At 47.9% G+C, this 22,908-nt stretch overlaps 11 protein-coding genes across 11 annotated transcripts; 7 read left to right on the top strand and 4 right to left on the bottom strand.

The window, feature by feature from the left end:
* Positions 1-474: 474 nt before the first annotated feature.
* Positions 475-2,867, bottom strand: N7537_009790 (glycosyltransferase family 2 protein; the record flags this gene model as incomplete). Its single annotated transcript, XM_056900844.1, has 3 exons — positions 475-1,728; positions 1,792-2,511; positions 2,598-2,867. 3 exons carry the CDS (start codon positions 2,865-2,867, stop codon positions 475-477), a joined length of 2,244 nt encoding a protein of 747 aa, XP_056749512.1.
* Positions 2,868-3,773: 906 nt separating this feature from the next.
* On the top strand, positions 3,774-4,978 carry N7537_009789 (glycoside hydrolase family 12 protein; the record flags this gene model as incomplete). Its single annotated transcript, XM_056900843.1, has 4 exons — positions 3,774-4,074; positions 4,127-4,185; positions 4,251-4,666; positions 4,735-4,978. 4 exons carry the CDS (start codon positions 3,774-3,776, stop codon positions 4,976-4,978), a joined length of 1,020 nt encoding a protein of 339 aa, XP_056749511.1.
* Positions 4,979-5,548: 570 nt separating this feature from the next.
* On the top strand, positions 5,549-7,266 carry N7537_009788 (uncharacterized protein; the record flags this gene model as incomplete). The annotated part of the gene is made up of 5 exons (XM_056900842.1): positions 5,549-5,799; positions 5,857-6,267; positions 6,321-6,368; positions 6,426-6,901; positions 6,995-7,266. The coding sequence occupies 5 exons, from the start codon at positions 5,549-5,551 to the stop codon at positions 7,264-7,266; spliced, it is 1,458 nt and encodes a 485-aa protein (XP_056749510.1).
* A 320-nt stretch (positions 7,267-7,586) lies between these two features.
* On the top strand, positions 7,587-8,984 carry N7537_009787 (uncharacterized protein; the record flags this gene model as incomplete). Its single annotated transcript, XM_056900841.1, has 1 exon — positions 7,587-8,984. One exon carries the CDS (start codon positions 7,587-7,589, stop codon positions 8,982-8,984), a length of 1,398 nt encoding a protein of 465 aa, XP_056749509.1.
* A 489-nt stretch (positions 8,985-9,473) lies between these two features.
* On the top strand, positions 9,474-10,555 carry N7537_009786 (fungal specific transcription factor domain-containing protein; the record flags this gene model as incomplete). The annotated part of the gene is made up of 2 exons (XM_056900840.1): positions 9,474-9,535; positions 9,583-10,555. The coding sequence occupies 2 exons, from the start codon at positions 9,474-9,476 to the stop codon at positions 10,553-10,555; spliced, it is 1,035 nt and encodes a 344-aa protein (XP_056749508.1).
* Positions 10,556-10,827: 272 nt separating this feature from the next.
* On the top strand, positions 10,828-13,304 carry N7537_009785 (uncharacterized protein; the record flags this gene model as incomplete). Its single annotated transcript, XM_056900839.1, has 6 exons — positions 10,828-10,839; positions 10,861-11,478; positions 11,542-11,927; positions 11,990-12,110; positions 12,164-12,227; positions 12,610-13,304. 6 exons carry the CDS (start codon positions 10,828-10,830, stop codon positions 13,302-13,304), a joined length of 1,896 nt encoding a protein of 631 aa, XP_056749507.1.
* A 1,968-nt stretch (positions 13,305-15,272) lies between these two features.
* On the top strand, positions 15,273-16,619 carry N7537_009784 (DUF2406 domain-containing protein; the record flags this gene model as incomplete). Its single annotated transcript, XM_056900838.1, has 5 exons — positions 15,273-15,459; positions 15,542-15,619; positions 15,682-15,804; positions 15,880-15,933; positions 15,991-16,619. 5 exons carry the CDS (start codon positions 15,273-15,275, stop codon positions 16,617-16,619), a joined length of 1,071 nt encoding a protein of 356 aa, XP_056749506.1.
* A 632-nt stretch (positions 16,620-17,251) lies between these two features.
* Positions 17,252-18,091, bottom strand: N7537_009783 (DUF3602 domain-containing protein; the record flags this gene model as incomplete). Its single annotated transcript, XM_056900837.1, has 4 exons — positions 17,252-17,371; positions 17,582-17,843; positions 17,902-17,932; positions 18,025-18,091. 4 exons carry the CDS (start codon positions 18,089-18,091, stop codon positions 17,252-17,254), a joined length of 480 nt encoding a protein of 159 aa, XP_056749505.1.
* Positions 18,092-18,785: 694 nt separating this feature from the next.
* N7537_009782 (putative mitochondrial phosphate carrier protein) lies at positions 18,786-20,225 on the bottom strand (the record flags this gene model as incomplete). The annotated part of the gene is made up of 6 exons (XM_056900836.1): positions 18,786-18,861; positions 18,921-18,940; positions 19,001-19,346; positions 19,412-19,665; positions 19,732-19,896; positions 19,962-20,225. The coding sequence occupies 6 exons, from the start codon at positions 20,223-20,225 to the stop codon at positions 18,786-18,788; spliced, it is 1,125 nt and encodes a 374-aa protein (XP_056749504.1).
* Positions 20,226-21,196: 971 nt separating this feature from the next.
* Positions 21,197-21,789, top strand: N7537_009781 (putative cystathionine beta-synthase (beta-thionase); the record flags this gene model as incomplete). Its single annotated transcript, XM_056900835.1, has 2 exons — positions 21,197-21,301; positions 21,355-21,789. 2 exons carry the CDS (start codon positions 21,197-21,199, stop codon positions 21,787-21,789), a joined length of 540 nt encoding a protein of 179 aa, XP_056749503.1.
* A 383-nt stretch (positions 21,790-22,172) lies between these two features.
* Positions 22,173-22,626, bottom strand: N7537_009780 (vacuolar ATPase assembly integral membrane protein VMA21; the record flags this gene model as incomplete). The annotated part of the gene is made up of 3 exons (XM_056900834.1): positions 22,173-22,309; positions 22,372-22,463; positions 22,532-22,626. The coding sequence occupies 3 exons, from the start codon at positions 22,624-22,626 to the stop codon at positions 22,173-22,175; spliced, it is 324 nt and encodes a 107-aa protein (XP_056749502.1).
* Positions 22,627-22,908: the final 282 nt, after the last annotated feature.

Genomic DNA, 22,908 nt, shown 5'->3' with positions numbered 1-22,908 from the left:
GAACACATTGACGATCAATGCAGTCGATAAGCAATAAAGCAAGGCAAACATACATAGACACGGCAAATGGGGTTATCGGGCTTCAATGCAGAGGTAATATAACCTAGGCAACGCACCCGGATCGGTCCGGTATTAAATCAGCACTTAAGAATGATTGGCTGAGAGGGGATCTAAATGAGTTTTGGGTCGTGTTGATCACCGACTATTTATGTACGGAATATACACAGCCCGGGTGATAGATCATTTTTTATGGAGTTGATCAACATTTGTATTTTTTATGTACTCCGTATAACAAAGATCCAATATGCAGTAGTAAATGGTACACCTGAAAGTCACAAAAACTTAACGCCACTCTCCAAGGTGTAGATATATATAACGCGCGGCATAAAAAAAATGGCTCGCAAATGACGCATGTGACACGTTAGCTATACAGACAGATTTCCGAAAAGCCGCATGCATGTCGGGAAATCATAATTAGAACATAAACGAGTAGATGAATACCAAAATCGTGGCTACGGTGGCAACCGTATATTCAATCTCGAACCAAGCGGCCTGGCCACCGAACGCGATCTTTTTACTCTTCTTGGTCGGGTGCGCGACACCAGTCTTGGGGTCGCGGGTCAAAAGCTCCTCACGCTCTGGCATTTTGGGCGGATCGATCGCATAGGAGACCGGGGTCCACAGCGAAGTGCAGATGAAAAGGAAGGTGAGCGGGGGCCAGAAAGCGTGGGTGATGAGGCCGAGGATGATATCTCTGAAGCCAGAGTTCTGGGCGAAGCAGCGGTAAGAGGAGATAACGACTGCGACGAGGGTGACGTAGACGAAGGCAAGGTGGAAGCTGGCCATGTAGTTGAGCAGGATCACGCGTAGGCGAACGAACATGTTCTTAGACTTCTTTGGGTCGCGCTCGTTCAGAGCCGAGCCCAGAGAACCGGTTGGCTTGAAGGCTTGGGTTTGACCGCCCAGCCACGTGGGCAGGAAGAAGGAGCGCACAATGCAAAGAGCGATGTAGGGTGACATCCAAAGTTGATAGCGGGAGCCTCGTTGACCGGTGTGGTAGCCGGCCGGGATGAACAGGGCCATCTCGCAGAGACGGTTAGAGACGGTTGCGGCGAAACAGGCCCAGATCAGCCAGCGGAGTTGCTCTTCAGTCGCGAAGGCGACCAGACGCTTGCCCCACAAGAGGATGATTGGGATGGCAAAGAGGGAAATGGTCAGTAGGAGGGTGTAGACACTGAGGGTTGCGTAGAGGAAGCCAGAGAAGCGCTGAGCAAAGGTCATCTGTCGAACGGCATCACCCCAGAGGCAGAACTTCAGCTTGACAGCTGTGTCGACGGTTCCAATTGCCCATCGCGTACGCTGCTTGAGATGTCCACCAAAGTCTTCCGGCACGGTACCAAATTGAAGAGCCTCGTGAATGTATGCGGTTTTCCATCCTCGGCCAAGCATGAGTGTTGAGGTCGCGACATCTTCAGCCAAAGAACCAAGCGGGAAGTTGCCAATCTCTTCGAGAGCCTCGCGTCGCACAACGTAACCGGATCCAGTGCACCAAGCCACACCGAGTGCATCCTTGATCGGCTCAATAACATGCACGAAGAAATCCAGACTCTGGGCAAGCGGATCGGATGCAGGGGTGTTGTAGAAAAGCTGCGGCGGGCATGCAAGGGCCATTTTAGGATCCACCAACAAGTGGGGAAGGACCGCGCGAAGCCAGTCTTGTTCGGGGATCTGCAGATTGTCAGTCAGTACACAAATTTCAATTTCAATGTGGGATGGGTATTTGTAATTTACCATATCAGCATCGAGGGCGGCCATGAACTGGCCGGCGCCTCCAGGCAAAAGGTTGACTTGATCCAGACCATAGTTCAGGTTGCCTGCCTTGAAGTGGTGGGGCTTTCCGGGGATCTTTTCACGAGCCATGTAAATGACGTTGGGGTGATTCACGGCGAGTTCGTTGCAGGCTGCCTCGAGGGTGGCAGACTTGGCGTCGTCTAGAATGATGACCCTCATCTGGTCGCGGGGGTAGTCCTGGTCACACGCACCACGGACGGTATCGATAACAACCTCGTCGTCCTCTCCACAGCAAGTGATAAACACATCCACCGTAGGACATTCATTACCGGTCAATCTCAGCTTGGCACGGCCTCTCTTCTTCAAAGCCATCATAGTCCAGCAGTTGTGCATGAGGGAGGGGATCGCAACAGTAATTTCGATGGCCACAAAGACCCAAGCTCCAGCGTATGAGACGTGAGCAATGTTTTGAGCCATAATAATGCAGGCGATTCTCAGACCAAGGTAGAACAAGTAGATTCCGGTGTTGGCCAATGTGAGAAATGGGACCAGGAAAAACACCCATCTCTTCCACCCTTTCCATGTTTCCGCATCATCGCGGTCGTGAATGCGAGCAATGGATCCAGATTTAACCCAATCCTTTTCAAATGATGGAGGAGCAGGTGAGCTCACTAGGGGAGCCAGACTCTGGTGACTTTCCTGCACTCCATTGTTTTGGTACTGTACGAGGGGGAACTTGTTAGGCCGTGATCTATCCCGAGAATAAAGAGCGAGAATAAAGAGCACAAAGAAAAGTTTGTACTAACTAAAGTTGGGGAAGCCGACCGGGAGTCATACGGCGTCCGCGAGTCCCAATCAGAGTGACCCGACATTCGAGCAGTGGGTTGAAGCCAAACAGGTTGGCCGTACTCATCGGTAGGGAAATGACCCGGTCTGATTGGAGTAAGAGGCCTTGGAGAGGCTGGTGAGGCGAAAGGCTCTGGATGTTCAAAGCTGTTGTTTGGATGGATGCCGCTTCGATAGGTATTCAGCTCTACCTTTTCGTCCTGGTCGTCAGGACTGTAACGTCTGTCCATCTTGAGACGAAAGGCTATAGATTATGTAAAGTCAAAAGATGAGGAATGTGGGATATTGAGAACGATGGGGAACGTTGAAAACGAGTGTGATCAGCCCAAAGAGCTGGAATGGAAGGATGGAAGAGAAAAGGTCTCACATTCCTAGAGTATTTTAGCGTACGGTATCGGCGATCTCAAAGGGACCAGATGGTTAAGCCCTGAGGCTAGTGCGGCCAAGGAGAGGGCGCATGGCCGTTTCTGGGTAGCCGCGAGCAAAAATAGATTTTTCCATGTTTTTCTCAACTTTTTTCAACGTAATGTTTCACTTCGAACTGTGGTTTCTTACGCAATGTCTCTGAGCTCAGTATTTTCTGGTTGCATCAAGCGGGTCTTGTCTTGCTTTTTCTGTTTTTCTTTCTTTTTCTTTTTGTATATTTCAGTAATATTACACAGTTTCTAATTTCCATGTTCTAAAATTACCACCTAATCGGACCAATCATAATATACCAATAAATGAAAGTTTCCCATCGGGTATATGATGTGGTTCCGTACCTGATCTGTACCTGAATTCTCGTAATGAACAGCTGCAAAGTGAATTGTATACGGAGTACATGAGCACACCATTACCACGCTAACCTTGAAAAAGGACCCCCACTCAGGGCCCTTTTCTTATCGACAAGACTTGTGTGGTCAACGCTTAGTTCCAGCCGATCGTCCTAAACATACTAACCCGATGCATCTCCCCCAATCCACCCGTCCACTCATCCACATATTGTGTGGGATGTGATACCGAGATTTCGCCTTTGCTATTCGCTGTTCAACTTGCTAGTCCTTTTTTCTTTTTTCTTTTTTCCCCCATCTTCGAGTTGCTTATCATTTTCACTTGCTCACTATCGCTTATTCTTTTGCTTTGTACCACTTTTGATCATGGTCTTCGGAATAGGACTGATCGTCAATGCGGTCCTTGTGGCCATCCCAGTCGGGGGAAGCGTTGGAGCTCTCATGGGAATTGACGCCCACCGAGCCGCTACGGGTCAAAAGCCTCTATTCACCGGGGGGAACAACACCGATGGCATCGACTCCGGCAGCAGTGGTACCGGCGGCAGCGACAGCACTGGTGGTGGTGGCGGCGATCATGACACTGTCACAAACAACGGCGTGCAACACACCCAATACTGTGATCTGTCTTGGGGAATCACGCCACCGTCGAAGACCGAACAATACACCCGTAAGTACCCTCGTGCTGTTGACCCCTGAACAAAGACTAACCGAGACTACAGTGAACCCCAATCAATGGGGTGTGACAAAGGATACGACAGGAAACGGGCTCTGCATGAATGTATGCATTGAATATACCCATCCACCCTTTTACTGAGGGCGTACTAATGTGGCATCTTAACTTAGGTTACAACCTTGATCAACCAGACTTATGCAGCCCAGACCGCTCCCGAGTTCTCCATCACCTGGCAATTCGACCCTGGCCCACAGACTGCGCCTGTCCACGGATACCCGAATATTCGCGTTGACGATGTGTTGCCAAAAGAGATGGATAAGATCTCAGAGTTGTATCTTGACCTGCATTGGACATATGGAGTGGGTGACACCGCTGCCGCGTCAACAGATGTACAAGCGTTGACAAAAGAAAACCTTGCCACAAACGTCGCCATTGATATGTTCTTGGACACCGATGCCGACAAAGCCAAGAATGGATCTAACGCGAAATTCGAGGTCATGGTTTGGTTCTGGATGTCAAACGAGGAGGCCCAGCCTCATGGATGGGGAAAACCAGGAATCAGCAGGACTGTGGCAGGAACGACATTGTGAGTGGAGAGTTGAACTTGTTTGTAACTTACATATCCCTGCATACGCTAACATTTATTTTCATCAGCACACTTTACGAGGGTAAGAATGATAACGGACAGTATGTTTTGTCCTGGGTCCCGAAAACGATCGTCGAGAAGTTCACTGGAGACATTTATCCTCTCATTACCGATCTGTACAACTTGGAAGGAAGCGATTACCCGGCCAAGGACGACTACCTTGGCAGTCTCAGTTTCGGAACAGAAGCCTACTCCGTGAACAGCAATGTCACATTCTGGGCCGAGCAGTACAAGATCGATATCAAGAGCTGAGGATGAAGGAGTATAGTATATTGTATGATTATGAGCACGTATTTTCCGGCATTTTCTATTCACATATTCACGTCAACACACATCAAGCGTTACACATCATGTCAGTTCTGAAATTTCATCTTGATTGTCTTCGATACTCAAGCTCGGGTTACTCCGGGCCTTGTCCATTATTTGCCAAGCATTCAATCCCTGAAAATGAGGACGAATTCTCACACTCTTCCAAATCTCCTTTTAGATTATGAATCCGATCATTCAAGATTAGCTGGTTCCAATATCCCGAGCTCAGCTACCCGTAATGAGAACGCGCGCATGTCAAACTCGGCCAGTTCCCGAGATTCGTGATTTCCCCGCAATATGCAGCGGCAGGTGCAGATATTGCACAGATGACACCATCAGGCGTGATAATCGCCGCATCTTCCATTATCGAGGCTTGCAACTAGCCTGCAAGAAATATAAGAGAATCCCCGCAAGCAATGGATGGTCACTATCATATAGGCACTAGATTAACTCTAGATTATCGTTTCCAGCTGTCCATCCTGTACGAGCTTCAAGCGACTCGAATACTCGAATATGGAGCAGTCACACGTAATTGATACCAAGTCGATTCACGAAGTATCCGATCATGAAGTACAATCCAATCCTGAGTCGCCAGATGGGTTATGGCTCCGATTCCTTACCTATGCCAAATGGTATCCCAAGGACATGTCACACCTAGAGAAAAAGCTGGTCCTCAAACTGGATATCATGATCTTAATCTTTGGCTGCCTTTCATTCTTCACCAAATACCTTGACCAGCAGGCGATCACCAATGCCTATGTATCGTATGTCGGCAACACCCTCAGTCTAGCAAACCAACTCCGGTTCCTAACCTATCATAGAGGCATGAAAGAAGACCTTAATCTGCATGGTAATGAATTGAACTACATAACAGCGGTATTCTGGGCTTCGTATTGCACTTCCATGATACCAGCCTGTTACTGGTTAACGCGCACGCGGATCAACATTGCGCTGCCAACCCTGGAAATCGGATGGGGACTCTTCACATTCGGCTGTGCTTGGGCGCAGAATCTGAATACCATATACGCAATGCGCTTCTTCATCGGGATCTGCGAGTCCTGCTCCTTCACTGGCGTCATCTATGTCATCGGGTCGTGGTATAAACCCGGCGAGGTGACGCGTCGGGTTGCGCTTTTCTTTGTCGCTTCTCCACTTGGGACTATGTTTGCGGGTTATTTGCAGGCTGCAGCTTATACAAATTTAGAGGGGAGACATGGATTGCCTGGTTGGAGGTATTTGATTCTAATTATATATTAAAGATTTCTTGGCACTGACCCGTTGGCAGATGGTTATTCATTATTTGCACCATTATCACAATTCCTATTTGCATTCTGTAAGTCATATCCTACCCCGGGGCTATTCAATTGTTCATTTATCTAATAAAGACCAGCGGATATATCATTTTCCCAGATGTTCCTCATCGCTCAGAGCCACGGTTCCTAACAGCGGCCGAGCATGATATTGCCAACATTCGCCTAAAAGGTCTAACAGCACCAAGCGAACTAAAAGTCTCCCGGGCCATCTTCAAGCGGGTCTTCGGGCGATGGCATTGGTATGTCTTTGTCGTGCATTGGACTTTAATGGACCAGAACTTCACACCATACTCGACGCCCTTTAGTCTATATCTAAAGGCTAAACCAGAAATCTACTCTGTCTCACGGGTGAACACCTTACCGACGATCGCAACGGCACTGTCTGTGGTAGCCGCGCTAGTAGCGGGCGTTACCGCAGATCGTCTGCGAAATTTCTGGATTCCTTCCGTTACGACCAGCATTCCTGTCCTGATTGGTGTGATATTGCTTGTTGTCTATAATGTTGGGGAAACAGGACGGCTAGTCGGGTTTATCCTCACAGGGTTCGAAGGCGGTATGTGGATTCCGAATACAACACCGAGGCTCTCTGATCTTATTTGTTATCTTTCATATTAAAACATGGCTTTGGATATTGACTTTATCACAGCAATTAGTCCGCTCAGTATGAGTTGGGCGACTATCACCATGGCCAATGATGCCGAGGAACGCGCTATCGTCACGGCAAGCATGAATGCGATCGGCCAGGCCATGGCTGCATGGACACAGATCTTTCAGTATCCGGCTGTTTCTGCCCCATACTTTCGAACGGGATTCATCTCGAACCTGGTCACTACTATCGCACAATTCTTGAGTGTTGGCTTGATCGCCTTTCTCGTCCGTCGGGATACGCGAAAGGAACGATTGTCTTCGAATGTGTGAGTATTGAATTGCTTCATCATATATACATGTATATATATATAATCACAGTTGGAAACAGAACATCGTGCCATTCGTTTAGGATTATTAACATGTCAAAAGTGCCGAAGCTAGTCAAAACGTGGTGAGAACATGGTGGCCAAAGTTTTCCATCGGCCGCCTTTTCAATGTCTTGGCACCAAGCACGACATCTCGGGGACCCACCTTTAATCTAAATTTTTTTAAGCAATATATCTTCTTCTGATCCTTGTTCTTTCTTCTTTTATTGCTCTAATATCTTTAATATATACAAAAAGGTCTCTTGAGAGGGCATACATTTGACCATGGCCCCTCCCATCGAGTCAGAAGTTACTTCTGAGACCCACGATGACTCTCAGACTATCACCCGGCCTCGGTCGTCTTGGTACCGCTCCATTCCCTTCCAAATTGCCGTTGCTAGTGGTGTCTCGTTCACCGCACCTGGAATGTGGGATGCACTGAACAACCTCGGAGCAGGTGGTGCAGCTGAGCCCTACGCCGTCTCCGCAGCGAATGCTCTGGTCTATGGACTGTTTGCTATTGTTTGTGTCGCCGCTGGTGCAATCAACAACCGTATTGGTCTTCGATACGGTCTGGTTCTTGGCGCGATCGGTTACCCGATCTACGGTGCCGGTCTGTACACTAACAACTACCACCCCACGACATGGTTCCTGCTCTTCGGCTCCGCGCTGTGCGGTATCTCAGCTGGATTTTTCTGGGCTGCCGAGGCTGCCATTATCATTGGTTATCCCAGTCCTAAGGAGCGCGCTTTCTACATTGCTATCTGGCAGACTGCCAAGTCTTCCGGTCCGATTGTTGGCGGTGCAATCAGTCTGGGACTGAATGCACAGAGCTCCAAAAAGGGAACGGTCAGCGCTTCGACTTACATCGTTTTCATTGTCATCATGTGTCTCGGTCTGCCGATTTCTCTCCTGCTTAGTCCCGCCGAGAAGGTGCAGCGCAAGGACCACTCTCTTGTGATTGTCGACAAGAAACAAACTTGGGCCAAGGAATTCAAGGCTGCCTTTTCTCTGATCTTCACTCGCCGCGTCCTGCTCCTCCTCCCGGCGTTCTTCATTAGCTACTTCTACAACGGCTTCCAAAGCACATTCCTGACCACCTACTTCACCGTGCGATCTCGCGCATTCTCCTCGTTCCTCACCAACTTCGCCGGAATCGCATCTTCGTTCATCTGGGCCGCCCTACTCGATCGCCAATCCATCTTCATCAAGACCCGCGCCAGAATCGCTTTCTGCTCCATCATCACCCTGATCATTGGCACATGGATTTGGGCTACCATCCTGCAGAAGCAGTACTACGACGCACCCGAGCCCCCGATGTTCGACTGGTTCACGAGCGGCTTCAACAAGGCCTACGCGCTCGTCTTCTTCTGGAACTTCAGTGGCCAAGCCTTCCAGCAATTCCTTTACTGGCTGGTTGGTCAGTACAGCACCGACATCTCATCTTTGTCCTACCACTGCGGAATCCTGCGTGGATTTGAGGCTCTGGGACAAACCGTCGCATGGGCCATGCAGACCGAAGGCGGTGCCAACCACTTCATCAGCATCGGTCTCAACTTTGGAATCACTGTTCTTGCCTTCGTCCCCACGTGGATTGTTCTGTCTGAATTGGAACACAGCCACGAGGTGCAGGTCACCGTGGAGGACGTCGCGCCCAAGACAGTCGGCGAATCAACAGCCTGAGCTCGCCACTCGAATTGAGTCATTTGATTCTTCGATTTGCATGGTTCTCCGGATTCAACCCGGGAACCCACGTTATTATTTTAATGATAGATAAGATACCCCCCACATGCTCTCACTCAACGCCGAGCATTATGTATAAAAGACGTTATAGAACTATAGAACCTTCCCACGGTCAAAACTGGGTAATGGACCCCAGCCGATTGGCTATTTCTATTTGAACTTTCTCCAAGGACTTTTTTAAGGCACTCATTATTAAATCGGTATCGCTTTTTACGTTAAGTTAGTATAGGGCTATTGAGGCCTATAGTATATTGGAACAAGAATAACCGGCGGCTCATGCGACCTTTGTCTCTGAGGATGTATAGTTTGATAAACCGATATATCTGACCCGAAACGATATGTCACTGTCTGACTCTCACAACCCTCAACGGCATGATTGTCAGCCTTGCTCAATCTTTGGGTCTCCATAGGCACGCAAGGCGATTCAAAATGGGGGTTGGTGAAATTGAGCTTCGGAAACGCTTGTGGTGGTGGGTCTATGTGTTTGACAGGTAAGCTACTTGTGCACTATGAACTTACATCCATGCTGATCATCCAGGTTTACTTCTATTCTTCACAGACTGCCTCCCCTGATCAACGACGCCGACGTTGACAACGACCTACCTATTGACTGTCTAAATGACTTAGAGGCCACGGAGCTTTCTCATCCCTTACCGGGGGAAAGAACCGCAGTATTTGTGTTCCTGCAATACGTGAGCCTTGGCAAAAAGCTCTCAAGAATTCTCGATCTTTTATATACAATGACACAGCGGCGTGATGGCGCAAGGAAAATCATGGACCTAGAGCGTGACCTCCGAGTGTGGAATCAAAATCTCAAAGCGGATGGTATTCCTTTTGACATTGGGATTACTGGCCTGCAGCATTCATCCGATGGTGCCAACCATTCCTATGAGAGCACGAATATATGGCTCCAACTCATGGCGAACATAACCATGACTTTAATACATCGCCCTGGCCTTTCATTTGACGATACAACATCAGAGTTTGGCAATTGTCTCAAGGCATGTCTCGATTCCGGCAGTGCCATCTTGTTCTTGGTTGAAACATCTAACATCCCGAAGTGGCTTCGAAATCTGAGTCTGGTCGGACCGGCTACAATCTTTCAATCTGCCCTCGTTTACATCTACTCTCAATTCAAATATCACACGTTTAAGCCAGATGGCTTCCCAGCGCTTGATACTAGCATGGGCATGGTTTCGAAAGGAATATCTATCTTGACAATAGAGAGTACTCGGGCTACTCGAGCGCAGGGAGGCTTTTACTCTAAATCTCTCAGTGAGATTATTAAAACCTTACAAACATTACTTTCGTCACTGCCAGCTATGCAAGGCTTGGTGGAGACTCCTCATGTGATGAATGATGGCGTTTCTGTCAGTAATGCGCCCGACACTTTTGACGAGCAAAACTGGGGTGGCAATGCATTGGACTCTTTGAACTATATGACGGCTTCTGACTGGATGGGTGATCCATCAGGCCCGTTCATGGGATTCATGGATTTGGGCGAGTCATGATCGGAGATGGCCCAAGCAGTTGCTTAGTGCCGGAATAAGGGCCTTATTCCGAGCCTCCTAGCCCTATACCGAGATCGACCCTTCCATTGTTTCTCTATTCCGCGGCGATGCATTGCATGACCCCGGATTCTGCAAGCCAAGCCTGTCATTCTCTATTTAATGGCCGCAATCCGGGGCCCCAGGTTTTGATGCATCATCCGGATTCCTTTCTTCTTTCGAGCTTTTGTCTACTCTACGAATTTGGCTACCATCCCCAGAACAGATCCCTCGAAATGACTTCGAGGGTTTGGAATCTTCGAGGATAGGCGTTGTCTCTTGCTCAGATTCTTTTGGTTGTTTGCCCAGCATACACCCTTTTCGGATACAATCAGTCAGGACTCGGAAGCCTCGTTTCACTCTCGGACTGGGTTAAACACTTCCCGGCCATCGACACCGTCAACACCAAAGGCGCCGAGGCTAGTCACAATGCGACAATTCAAGGCGTAGTGATAGCAACATTCACCTTGGGCGCACTGCCCGGCTGTCTGTCCTGCTCATACACTGCCGACAAATTCGGCCGACGTCCTGTGATTTTTATGGGCGGTCTACTTGCATTAATTGGCCAAGTGCTGGAGACATCATCTTACCAACTGGCACAGATGATCGTGGGTCGTACTATGCTTGGAGCGGGAATTGGCATGCTGAGCGGAACAGTCCCAACCTGGCAAAGCGAGTGCCCCAGCTCCAAAAACAGAGGTAAACACGTAGTACTTGATGATCTTTTCATCGCGCTCGGGTACATGCTTCAAGCATGGATCAATTTTGGTTTCTATCAGTTCAAGACAGGACCTGTCACTTGGCGAGCCCCAATCGCAATTCCCATCGTCCTCGCTATCGTCCTCCTCATATCAATCGTCTTCCTTCCCGAATCTCCTCGATGGCTTGTGCGCTAGAACCGCGCTGCGGAGGCTCGGACTATACTTGCTTCTTTGAGAGATCTTCCCGAGGATGCATCTGGGATATCGGGAGAAATCGCCGGTATCTTTGAGCAAGGTCTAGGGCTGGATGCTGAGAATGCCCGGATTCTCTCCGGTGGTACACTTACATTGAAGTTCCTATCGTGCTTTGTATCCTCCTTCACCATCGACAGATTTGGTCGTCGCATCGCTTTGATGGTGAGCGGAGGTGGAATGGCTAGCTGCATGCTGATTGCGACATCTTTCCCCCATTCCAATTATGCCGCACAGATCATCAGTGTCCTTTTCGTCTTCTTTTTCAATTTCTTCATCCCGATCGGATTCCTTGGTGCCAACTTCCTCTATTGCACGGAGGTGGCGCCGATTCGTCTTCGCGTTGCCATGTCGAGTATTTCAACCGCGAATCGTTGGCTTTGGTATACACACTCCTCTATTCAGGAAAGATGTTTCACCAAACAAATTCTAACCTTCACGATAGGAACTTCGTGGTTACTATGATTACGCCAGTCGCAATAAAAACAATCGGGTATAAGTACTACATTGTTTATACGTGCATTGGTGCATTTGTCCCTATAACTGTCTATTTCTTGTACCCTGAGGTGAGTTTCCGTGATTTATTGTCAAATGTGAGCCATTTACTAATAGTCTCCAGATGATGGGACATTCTCTAGAGGAGGTTGACCTCATCTTCCGCGAGTCCATCAGTGTGGTCAACTGTTCGATTTGCTAATAACCGACCTCTTGAGACCATGCCCGAATTTCCCCGGGACGCTCAAGAGAAAAGTGAAGTGGAGCATGAAGAGTACTCTACCAGGTCTCTGAGCAAGTGAAACGTAAGTTTGGTTCATCGTGGTTTATGAATGAAACAATATATGACATTCGTGTCTTTTGGTACTGTAATCTAGTTCTGGGTAGACTGTAGTTAATTAATTAATTACAATATCCACCAAAATACATGCAGTTTATAAAAAATACATATGTATCTCATGAATAAATCTTGCTCATCTATACTAAGCAGCTAGTCTTTAGTATCTTGCTACTATCCCCGTAGGGTCGTTCTATTAAGCTGTCTATACATTTTTGACCCTGGTATGACAGGGGTTGAACCAATACCTATGGAACGTGAGCAGCTTGCCGCCGAGCTTGGATTGAAGAATCCAGATATTACTTGGCATGTTGCGCGGGATATTATAGCGGAGGTCCTCAACTTTCTAGCTCTTGCCGGTGGCACATTGGGGAAGATTGCATTAGATGTGATGATTATGTCTTCCAATGAGTTCGACGAGGTCTCAGAGCCCTTTGTGCCTCATAGGGGTGCATCGTCCACGATGCCACAAAAGCGTAATCCTATCTCCAGTGAGGTGATTCTGGCTGCGTCGAAGATGCTGTGTGCCAATGCGTCGCTGGGATTAGATGCAATGGTTACTGACTTTGGGCGTGCCTCTGGACCGTGGCATTTGGAATGGGTGGCTATTCCCAATGCCTTTGTGACTGCGGTGGGCGCTTTACACCAGATGAGTTTCGCTCTCGGGGGGTTGGTGGTTAAGGTTGACTCAATGAGACGCAATTTGTATTCTACAAAGGGGTTGATTGTGGGCGAGGCAGTGATGATGGGACTGGCACCACATTTGGGACGACAGGGAGCGCATGATCTGGTTTATGAGGCTGGCAAGTCCGCCATCGAACAGAATCGGACTCTGCTTGAGGTTCTTGAGGAGATTCCTTCCTTGGCTGGAATTACGACGCCGGAACAGCTAGCTGCTTTCTGTGACCAGTTGAGATATATGGGCTAGCCAGTTGATGGTTGATGGGATGGTGAGGCGTGCAGTTTAGCCAGTTCTGCGATTAATACATGTAAATAGACTTGGGGATAGATGGAGGTGTACAATGAACGAGAATGATGCTCAGCTCTTCCAAAAAGCAATCTCCATTACAGGAGTGAATGGACTAATGGCGATTATCCCACTCCCCGTGATTTTCAGCAATATACTAAACTCTTCAACGCTTCTACCTCGCAGCAGAACTTTGCCTTCACCCGGGACCAGGGCCCCCCATTTGCAAAATGGATCGACAAAGTGGATGCCAAGCGCAAGATTCCTACGAATGCTATTGTCCTCTCCTGCGTCATTAGCTGCGCGTTGTCACTCATCGACATCGGATCCGAAACCGTGTTTAACGGGACCGAAGGAATATGTTGGACCGTCGGTCAAAAGAATATGAATAGGTTGAATAAATATATTCGGCAGTGTGATTTAAATTTGTTTCAAAATAGAACGACGGTTTATGCGCCGAGGTGTGCATAATGTATAACCAATCAGAATAAGCGAGTCCTCGGCCTAAGGAAGTCATTGTTAATACATGATTAGTAACCTTCCGATGATCTACCCGGTATCATTCTGCAGAGTCTGTAATATCACGTACGGCGTCAATACCTCGGGCTATGTATGAATTTTTTAGATCGCGACTATTTTTAGCAATCCACACGGGCCAACGGTCCGCGGGTGACTCAAGAACCCAAGCCCTAAGATGATTCCGAGGTTGATGAACACGTTACGTGTATTGGCTTTTTTTTTAGTTCTACTTTGTATATTCAGTTTAGAAGGGTATCCCGAGGCTGGGAAGCACTGGGTGATTACTATATGCATATATGTTGTACACTAATACCGCGTAGATAGTAATTCATCTTCATTCGCCCAAAGCGCTTAAGGTTTGCATAATAAAGCGTTCATAAGGGAATGCATAGGATATTCCGACGTATGATACATCGTACCTAAAATTAAGCCAATTGGAATAGCCCGGATGATCTGCATTACGCGTGATTCCGATTTTCTAGAATGGCTGGGAAAAGAAAAGCAAAAAGTAAAAAGGTGAGACTTTTAATGAAAAGGTCGATTTCGAAGGAGCCCTATTTGTACGGAGTATGAATGTCAAGGTTGGGTTTATATCAGTATCAGGGATTATTCCACAGAGCCCTGCCCTTAGAATATCAATTACATCCGAAGCTAATCAACCTACAATATACGCATATATGGACTCTTGCCACTTCCCATGGGAAGCGGAGGAACATCACCAATCGCAGGGTCGAATCGAATGGTTGTACCATGGAGGTATAGTTATTTAGCGAGATTCTCTAAACATTTTGAATAATCTGAATATTTTAAAGAAATGAAAGCTAAGTAGAAATTGGGCATAAAAAAAAGAAAAGAAAAAAAAAAAAAAAAAAAAAAACCAGACAAAACAAGAGAGTACGTACTCGGGAAGCTGGAAGTACTTGGAAGCCTTGGGTTGCGTGGTCCCGATAAAAACCATTCGATTTCCCTTTTCTTGGGAACTTGGAAAGATTTTCTTTTATTTCTGCATTTCTGCAATTCTGCAATTCTTGCAATTCAGGTCGATTTCTATCGCCTCCTGTACTCTTGTACTCTTGTACTATTGTAATTCATTTGCTTCCTTACTCCACTCTTTGACACTTCACATCTCGCATTTACCCCAACCACTTGGGCAAGCATCGAAAAAAAAAAAACACCAAATCACTCCCAGTCACTCTCTCAGTCGACCTCCATTTATTTCATCGTGTCGATCGAATCCTACTGGTGACCAGCCTTACCGTGTCTCAAATTGCAAACGCGCTGAATTGTTATCGCCCCTCTTGGCAATTCCTACCTCCACCTACGCTCCACTCCAGCGGTAGGCAGATCACAACCGTTTCAGACCTGCCTTGAATCTCGGACGCTAAAAAGTACGGTGGAACTCCTAATAAAATGGACACCCCCAAATCTCCCACCTCTCCGAAAAGGAGTCGTGGATTCAGCGTGAAGTCCGACAAATCCGACAAATCTGGATCAGCCAGCCATAAACGCCGAGTTTCTGAGTCTTCAGAAGAGAAAGCCCGTCGCAATCTACACACCAAAGCAGATCCACTCGTCGCTATGAATGAGCTTCAGCCTAGTATGTCCAGTTGAGACGTCCGGCCTGTGATTCTGGCCCGGTCGCATTCCTTCCTATCTCACTGCAACTGACATCTCAACAGTGGCCGTTGCGCTGGAAAAGTCAAATTTGGGCTCGCTGCGAGAGCTTGAATTCAAAGATCAGTACGGGAATGTCATCAGTTCGTATTCACCGATCTTTTTCGTTCCTGGGGCTGTTTTGCTAACCCTTGCTTCCTCCTAGCCGATCCCGACCTGTCAAATCCCACTCGACCACGTTTGGAGCGCCCCTTGGATACAATTCGATCCTTTGAGGCAGCCATCAACGGCTCATACAATAATAATCGTGCGTCATATGCTAAGACAGGTATTCTTTTTTTTTTTTTGGCAATTCCTTGTGAAAAGTCAGGAATACGGGAATGCGGGCTGATTTCTTTGATAGAGGATGCCGCATCACAGATAGGCGACTTCAGCCGACGAACAAGCTACTATGGAGGTATGTTTTAAGTGATTGCCCCCTTTCATTAATTGCGTCTAATCCTTTTGTCGATAGGTCAAAACAGCGGTCCTTCAAACAGAAACTACGAACAAAGTAATCACCACGGCCAAACACAATCGCGACCCGACAGCATCTTGAACGCATACCAAAACGCACCTCTATCACCCGAGAACCCCTACGCTCAGAGTGGATATAATCAGGGTGGATATAGCCAAAACAGCAGAAGACGCCCATCCCACCATCCACGCGGGTCAGCCTCGACGCCCCTCACCCCGTCCGAGGGCTACCCAAACATGCCCGGCAGCTCACAATACGGCTACCAACGGTCCCGCGACAACGTGGCCGCCATATCGCACAATAGTTCTGGAAACACGGACCCTTACGGCCAATCCACAAACCCCAGTTCGATGAACAGTTCCAACGACCAACTGCAGCAGCAGGTTCTGCAGCAACAGCGTCTTGATGGGCGTGCTCAAGCCGAGCATGGTTTCAATTTCAACTCACCCCAAACTCCCCAGCCCCTCGGTGACTCGAGCTGGGGTGGGCCTTCTGGAGGTGCTCCGACTTCCACGGGGGCTGGGCCTGCACAATCGACTCCGCGTAAGAATGTGAACCAACCTCCGGCTGCGGAGAAACAGGATAAGAGGAAGAGCTGGTTCAAACGCCGGTTCAGCAAAGATTAAATAAATCCGAGTATCTCGAGTGAGATATGAGACTGAGATGGACAATGCTTGATACTGTATCTGGACACTTCATTTCAAGATGCATGATCCTTTCTTTTTTTCTTTTTTTCTTCCGGGTTGTGCAGACTGGCGTTTTTCACTTTGGATGGAACCGGATCTGGATACACGGGATGCGTTTATTATTGTTTTTTTTTTGCTTCTGCATGACTAGTTGTTTCATTTGCATGTTGTAATGAGGTTATGATACATGGACACTTGGGAGATGTCATGGATTGGGATTTGTTTAGTTTGTTTCTCTTGCTTCCTGTTTATTATTCATATTGATCTGTATCTATTCTACCCATCCCTCCTAGGATATCCCTCACATTGTCTTTACTGTTCCCCATTAGATGCATATGCATACACTTGCAAGTACAAACACTTATACATAGGTATAAGATCCACCTTGAAAACACGTGAAAGATAACTGATAATAGGAAAGCGAACGTTCACCATAGTATCCGGAAACAAAACCGGAGAATAAATTGATACCAGGCTCACCCGCCATCACCACCGCCTGAGAGAAATGGGAATCACGAAAGAAGCACAAGACGCAGCAAAAAGAAAGAGTAAAAAACACCCCCGATTTACCCCTACTTCCGCCCCAGCAACTTATACTTCAACTTATCAGCCAACCCCTCATGCGCAACCTTCTTCTTCTCCTTCTCCTTGAGCGTAGCCTCATCGAGATGAACATTTCCCTGTCCACCACGCTATCACCCGGGGAAAAAAAAGTCAGCCATAATGTCCTGGGAAAAATGCGGCTGGGAATCCGAAATCGGGCAAAGGGAAGACAAAAGTAAAAAAAAAAAAAAAAAACTAAGGGGAAATCCATAGGGGCAAAAAAAGAAGGTTCGCAAAATGGGAATTCAATCATAAAATAAATCGAAGATAAACAAGCGAAAGAGCTCTCTGCTTCTTACCCCGGTGTGGTATGTCTCGTCTGTAGAGTCGCGGACCGCAAGCTCAGGGATCATCTCGACGTCGTGGGGGGCCCTGGACGACGGACGGACCATTGGGGAGCCGATATTTCCTGCGCCGCCTCGCTGGGTGGAGTCTCGTGCATCAGTGGGAGTTGGAGGCTTGGGGTTGGTGGGGTGAGAGATTGTACTCACGCCAGCGGAGTAAGCGCCATCACCTTGGTCGCCGTAGGGGCCTTCGCGGACGATCTCGCCATCGACGTATCTGTTTTTGTTTTCTGGTTTTAGTGTATATCTCGCTTGTGCGACTAGTTTGGACATACTCGGTGGTGGCGTGACCGATATTTCCTTGGCCTAATTATGGAGCTTGTTAGTTTGGTCGTCTTGGAGAATAGGAATAGAAGGGGGGGTATCGCGATTAGGGTGCTGGAAGGGGTTAGCTTTACCTCCTCGGCCGTGAGAGACCATTGGTGCCTCGGACTCGTTGGTCGCTTTATCGGTTTTCTCGGGCATGGTGGTTGACTGGTTTTCGTCAGACATCGTTTCGCGCAAGTGAGGCAATTTGTAGGTGAAACGGATTGTAAGTGGGATGGGTAGTTGCGAAAGGAAGAAGGATTGGTGGGAAGGTATTTATCGATGATGGGGCGATGGATGCAGGTACAAGATGCGATGGCGGGGAAAATCCACGTGTTGGGGGTGTAACTGCGAGCTTACTGTTTCTTTAGGGTCTCGAAATGACTTTTAGGATGTACAGGGGGGATATAAGACAAGTGGATTTTTGGGGATCTAGATCTATTAAGTATAATCCACCCACTTGATCGTATCGGGGGAGCTAGATAATACTAAGATTCCGAGCCAAGAGGTTCCTTAATTTTGCTCGTTCTCTATCTATATCGTTCAGATGTTGTTATTCAACTACATTGAACATCTATATTCGCAGACGAACTACATTGGTGACGTCGCTGATAAGATAACGGTCTCCGATTGGTGGAGGTGTGACAAACTGCAATTGGCCGATAGTGAGCTTGGCGTTTATTTTATATCCATCCATATTAAGGGAATAATAGGAGAGTATGTATTGAACTTGTACAATAATAGAATATTCCTGAGAAAAGACATAAAGATCAGCGTAGCCACGGCCCATATGGTAAAGGATAGAATCATAGAAGCTGCGCATGCTACCCGCGGAATCAAACCAGACACGTCCTTAGTTCGTCTTCTTCTTGTCTTCGCTTGAGCCGCCTGTGGTAGGAAGTCCCATGAAAATCTTGAATGAATCGTAGCTGTAAGATCGAAGTCAATATATATCCAGTGCGCCGACCAAAAGTAAGAGAGGCCATACATCATCCATTGGAGTCCAGTCTGTACATCGGAGTCTTGTTAGCACCTAAATCAAACCAGTTGAACATGAGAACAACTCACCAAAGTACCGATCATCACAATACGAACAGGCAGTCCGTTCCACAATCCCCGGAAGCCAATGTCACCATAGATGCGGCTCATAGCAGCGCCAAATGCCTCACCCGCCTGTCGATTCGCGTTCAACTTGCTAACCATGACATCCGCAGGGTGCGATACCGCAGCACACAGAATACCAGCGAGGTAGCCGCCCGAGAATGCAACGGCAGTCTGGGCACCCTTGTTGTAGTCGGACTTCTGACCTGGCAAATTGTGGTAGATCATCTCAACAATAGTCTCGAAGGAAGCGAACTTCATCATGGTGTAGGGAACTTGACGGCCCCAGAGCGGGTAAAGACCCTTGTACAGGCTGATTTAAGAGTCAGAAGATAGAGATTTGACTCAAGAACGGAAGACGATAGACGTCGAACTCACCCAGCAACGCCCTCCTTAGAAATAACGCTCGAGATACCACTGAAAGTACCTGTAATCTCAGGAGGAATGGTCGTCTGACCGCGGACCTTAACGGACTCGAATGGACACAGCGCGATATCTGCGATCAACTCTGCCGAAGCACTAGCGGTCAGGTAGATGGCAGTCTTGAACCGGCTCGCGTTTTCCTGGCCGACTAGGTCGCTGTAGAAGACCTTGAAGTACTCGTATCCTCCATACTTGAAAGCTCCTTGGGCCTGTTATAATTTTAATTAATATAGATAATAAGGAATGTAAAAGCTCCACATGTCGCTCAGGCTTACACTGTAGCCGAAGAAGGTAGGGCTCCAGCCCGTGAAGACACCGCGAATACCTTCAGCTGCCCGGATGGTGCGGAAGGCTTGTATGTTGCTCTTGTAGAGCTTGGAGTCAACTTGGCGGCGACATTTGATCAGGTCGAGGGGTGTCACGGCAGTGTGGGTAAGACCCTGGTATATATGTAAGTATCTGCTCCATATAGCCCTCCTAATTCAGATAAAAGGGGGTTACTGACACATGCCAACATTCCACCAAATGTACAAGCTGCATAGTACTTCAGTGAGCCAGGCTGGATCTTGCCGGTCTTCTCCTGGGCCTTCTGGCTTGCGGCATTAAATTCCCGGCTGGCCTCGTGGGCAATGTCGTCGGCCTTTGTTTTCACATCGTCGAGTGCACTCCAAGCGGTGAACGGTCTGTTTTTCACAGTGGAGCTCTCTTTGTTGCTCACAGCACCTAGAGGATGCTGGGCGGCGAAAGCGTTGATCCAGTCAGGAATCATGGCGTACTTCGGGAGGTGGGTATAAGTGGAGTCGGCTTGGATATCCGGCGATCTCCACCAAAGGGTGGATTTCAAGTGACACTGAGTGTATTTCCTTCTAATTGACTCTGTATGAGAGGTTGAATCGGGATGGAATAGCAAGTGATGGGGGAGTAAGAGCTCACAAAGATAATGACGTGTAGGGGTGGTAAGTCTTGGTGGGGTACCAAGGATCTTCCAAGGTTTACAGATACGTTTGAGGAGAGATTACTTTGGATGCGTACTCTGTAGGAATTAATACTTGCACTTATAAGTCCATCGGAGTTAGGAGTTACTTCCTCCGTGTGGGTCTGTGAGTCTGTGAGTCTGTGAGTCTGAACATGCTAGTACGTAGTTGCATACACCTGACCAGGATCACAATCCTCCCCTTGGGGCCAAAAAAGAAACCGGTTCGTATATATATTTATGGACATGTGCTTGGATTCTATAAAGCTACGCTGAGGGTATTTATTGTATTCTATAATAAATATCTCTAGTTGCCAATGGTCTGGAAATTTAGTCTGGATATCCACTCTAGATATAGTTGGGTGAGGATATTGACTTTGGGCTGTCTTAGCTGCGTACCAATTTCTTCATTTTATTTAGGCTTGATGATGGAGAGCACATTATATTTTGAATCGAAAGTAAGAACCTTGGAAGCAAAAATAGAATGGATATGTATGTGTGAATTTGATATCCTCCGTGGCCGCAAGAGTTTGCCGTAGTGGAGTTGAAGAGATGCCAAGCTTGACATCAAAAAGTCATCCCGCAACGGCTGAAAGCTCTTGATCCTACACAACTTAGGTATACCCTACTGAGAACCCCTACTTGACTTCTCAATATTTACATCTGTGACAATTCTTCTCCATCTTCCATCTAACCGTCCTTCTTCTCGACTACCGTCCAACCCATCCACTGCCCCTCACCAACCCCTCACCGCGATCACGGACAGAATGGCATCATACCTGACCGGCAGTGATGCCTTCACTCGCGAGAAGCAAGCTACCCCCGAAATAAGCACATCATCTACAGCAGCCTGGGCCGACAAGTACCGTGGTGTCCGTCTCTCCCAATACAATCATCCGGACCCGCAAACTAACACAAAACACAGGCAACAGTTGAAGATCTCGATCCTCCCCCGGCGCTCTCAATCTCCTCTCATGACCCGATTTCCACAGCGCTAATGGCCGCCTACGAGCGCGACTACACGCACCTCACCGTTATCTCCCCAACAAAGCGCTCCCTGCTGGGCTACCTCAGCATCCCACGGCTACGAGAGCTGCTGCAGAGCGGCGCCGTGAAAGAAAGCGACCCAGTCTCAGCAGCGATGCAGCGGTTTAACCGCAAACGCGGTATCTACCAGGTCATCACGATGAACACGCCGCTCGAGGAGCTCGAGCAGTTCTTCGAGAGCGAGACCGGGCCAAATGGCGAGAAGCGCGAGAAGCAGCAGTTTGCTGTTGTCACTGATGTGGCACGCAAGTTTGTGCTTGGTGTTGCTACCAAGGCGGACTTGGAGGAGTTTGTCAAGCGTAGACCTACCTAAGCTGATAGCTGATGAGAATCGGAATATGTGAGAGTGATTTCTGTTTGGTACTGCATACCGGCGTATCCGTCTATACTGAGGGCATGGGCTGAGGTCTTTTTTTTGTCTCTACATGCGGTTCCTTCAACATGAACAGCACATTTCTAATGAGCCTTGACTGCCGGGATTGAAGTGTGGAGCTTGATATCCAGGGAACATTCGGGATATCTAACAGCCAGATGCATAGCTGTCAATGTGTAGTTTTACAATTGAGCCTTTTAGATGGTCGAAATTGTTCCACATCCCAATTACACAAAAACAGAAGCTCCAACCACCCGAAGAATGCCGTAACGCCGAAAAGAGCAATCGTTATCTGAAATCCCCCAGGTCGAGTTTTATCCAATCTACTGGGCTTTCTTTGAATCTGACTTGCTGGCTGCTTGTCTGTCCTCCTGGTCCTCAGTCCAGGCGACATAGATATATGCGAACAAGACCACGTTGGCGGTAACGGCGGCGGTAATTCCGGCGAGCGTTGAGCTCCCTAGATAACATCGATTCAATCAGTATACATCATTGCAAGTTGTCAGGCAGAGAAATACTCACCACTGAAGATTGTATTCACAGTCAAAAAATACATGCCAATGGGGCCAGCGATCATGGCAGCTGTAAAGCCGAGGAGCTTGTATATCACATCTCTAGATATCAAAGCTAATAAGAATGTGTCTTCAAGGATCAACTTAAGCTTCTAAGGCGATTATCTTACGCAGGAACAGCTGGGGCCACGTCGGAAGTGCCTTGCGGCGGAGGCTTCGCCGCAACATCGGCGTAGGACTGGTTGTGGGGGCGACGGGCAGACATGCTTGTTTCTTTTCGAGTAGCAGTTATTAAAAAAAAGTCAAAGGCCAAAGGACGAGAAGGGAAGGTCTATGTCCTATGTTGAGAGAACAAAGGAACTGAAGCTATCGCAAGTGCGGAGATAACTTAGTGTCCGCCGTCACATGCTGGGGTTTGATTGGTGGGTTGATGTATATACGCCCATGTGACTCTCTTATTGTTTCATTCGCATTTGGGGAAGCTAAGATCTATTGTTCATTTATTCACTATAGGACTAAGCCCCATCCGACGGGCTTCACAAGATTA

This window comes from Penicillium hordei (genome assembly GCF_028827395.1).
Source record: "Penicillium hordei strain IBT 12815 chromosome Unknown utg000005l_segment0_segment0, whole genome shotgun sequence".
In the NCBI taxonomy this organism is placed as follows: Eukaryota; Fungi; Ascomycota; class Eurotiomycetes; order Eurotiales; family Aspergillaceae; genus Penicillium; species Penicillium hordei.
Note: the sequence above shows the minus strand (reverse complement) of the source record. Positions and strands in the feature narration are given on the sequence as shown.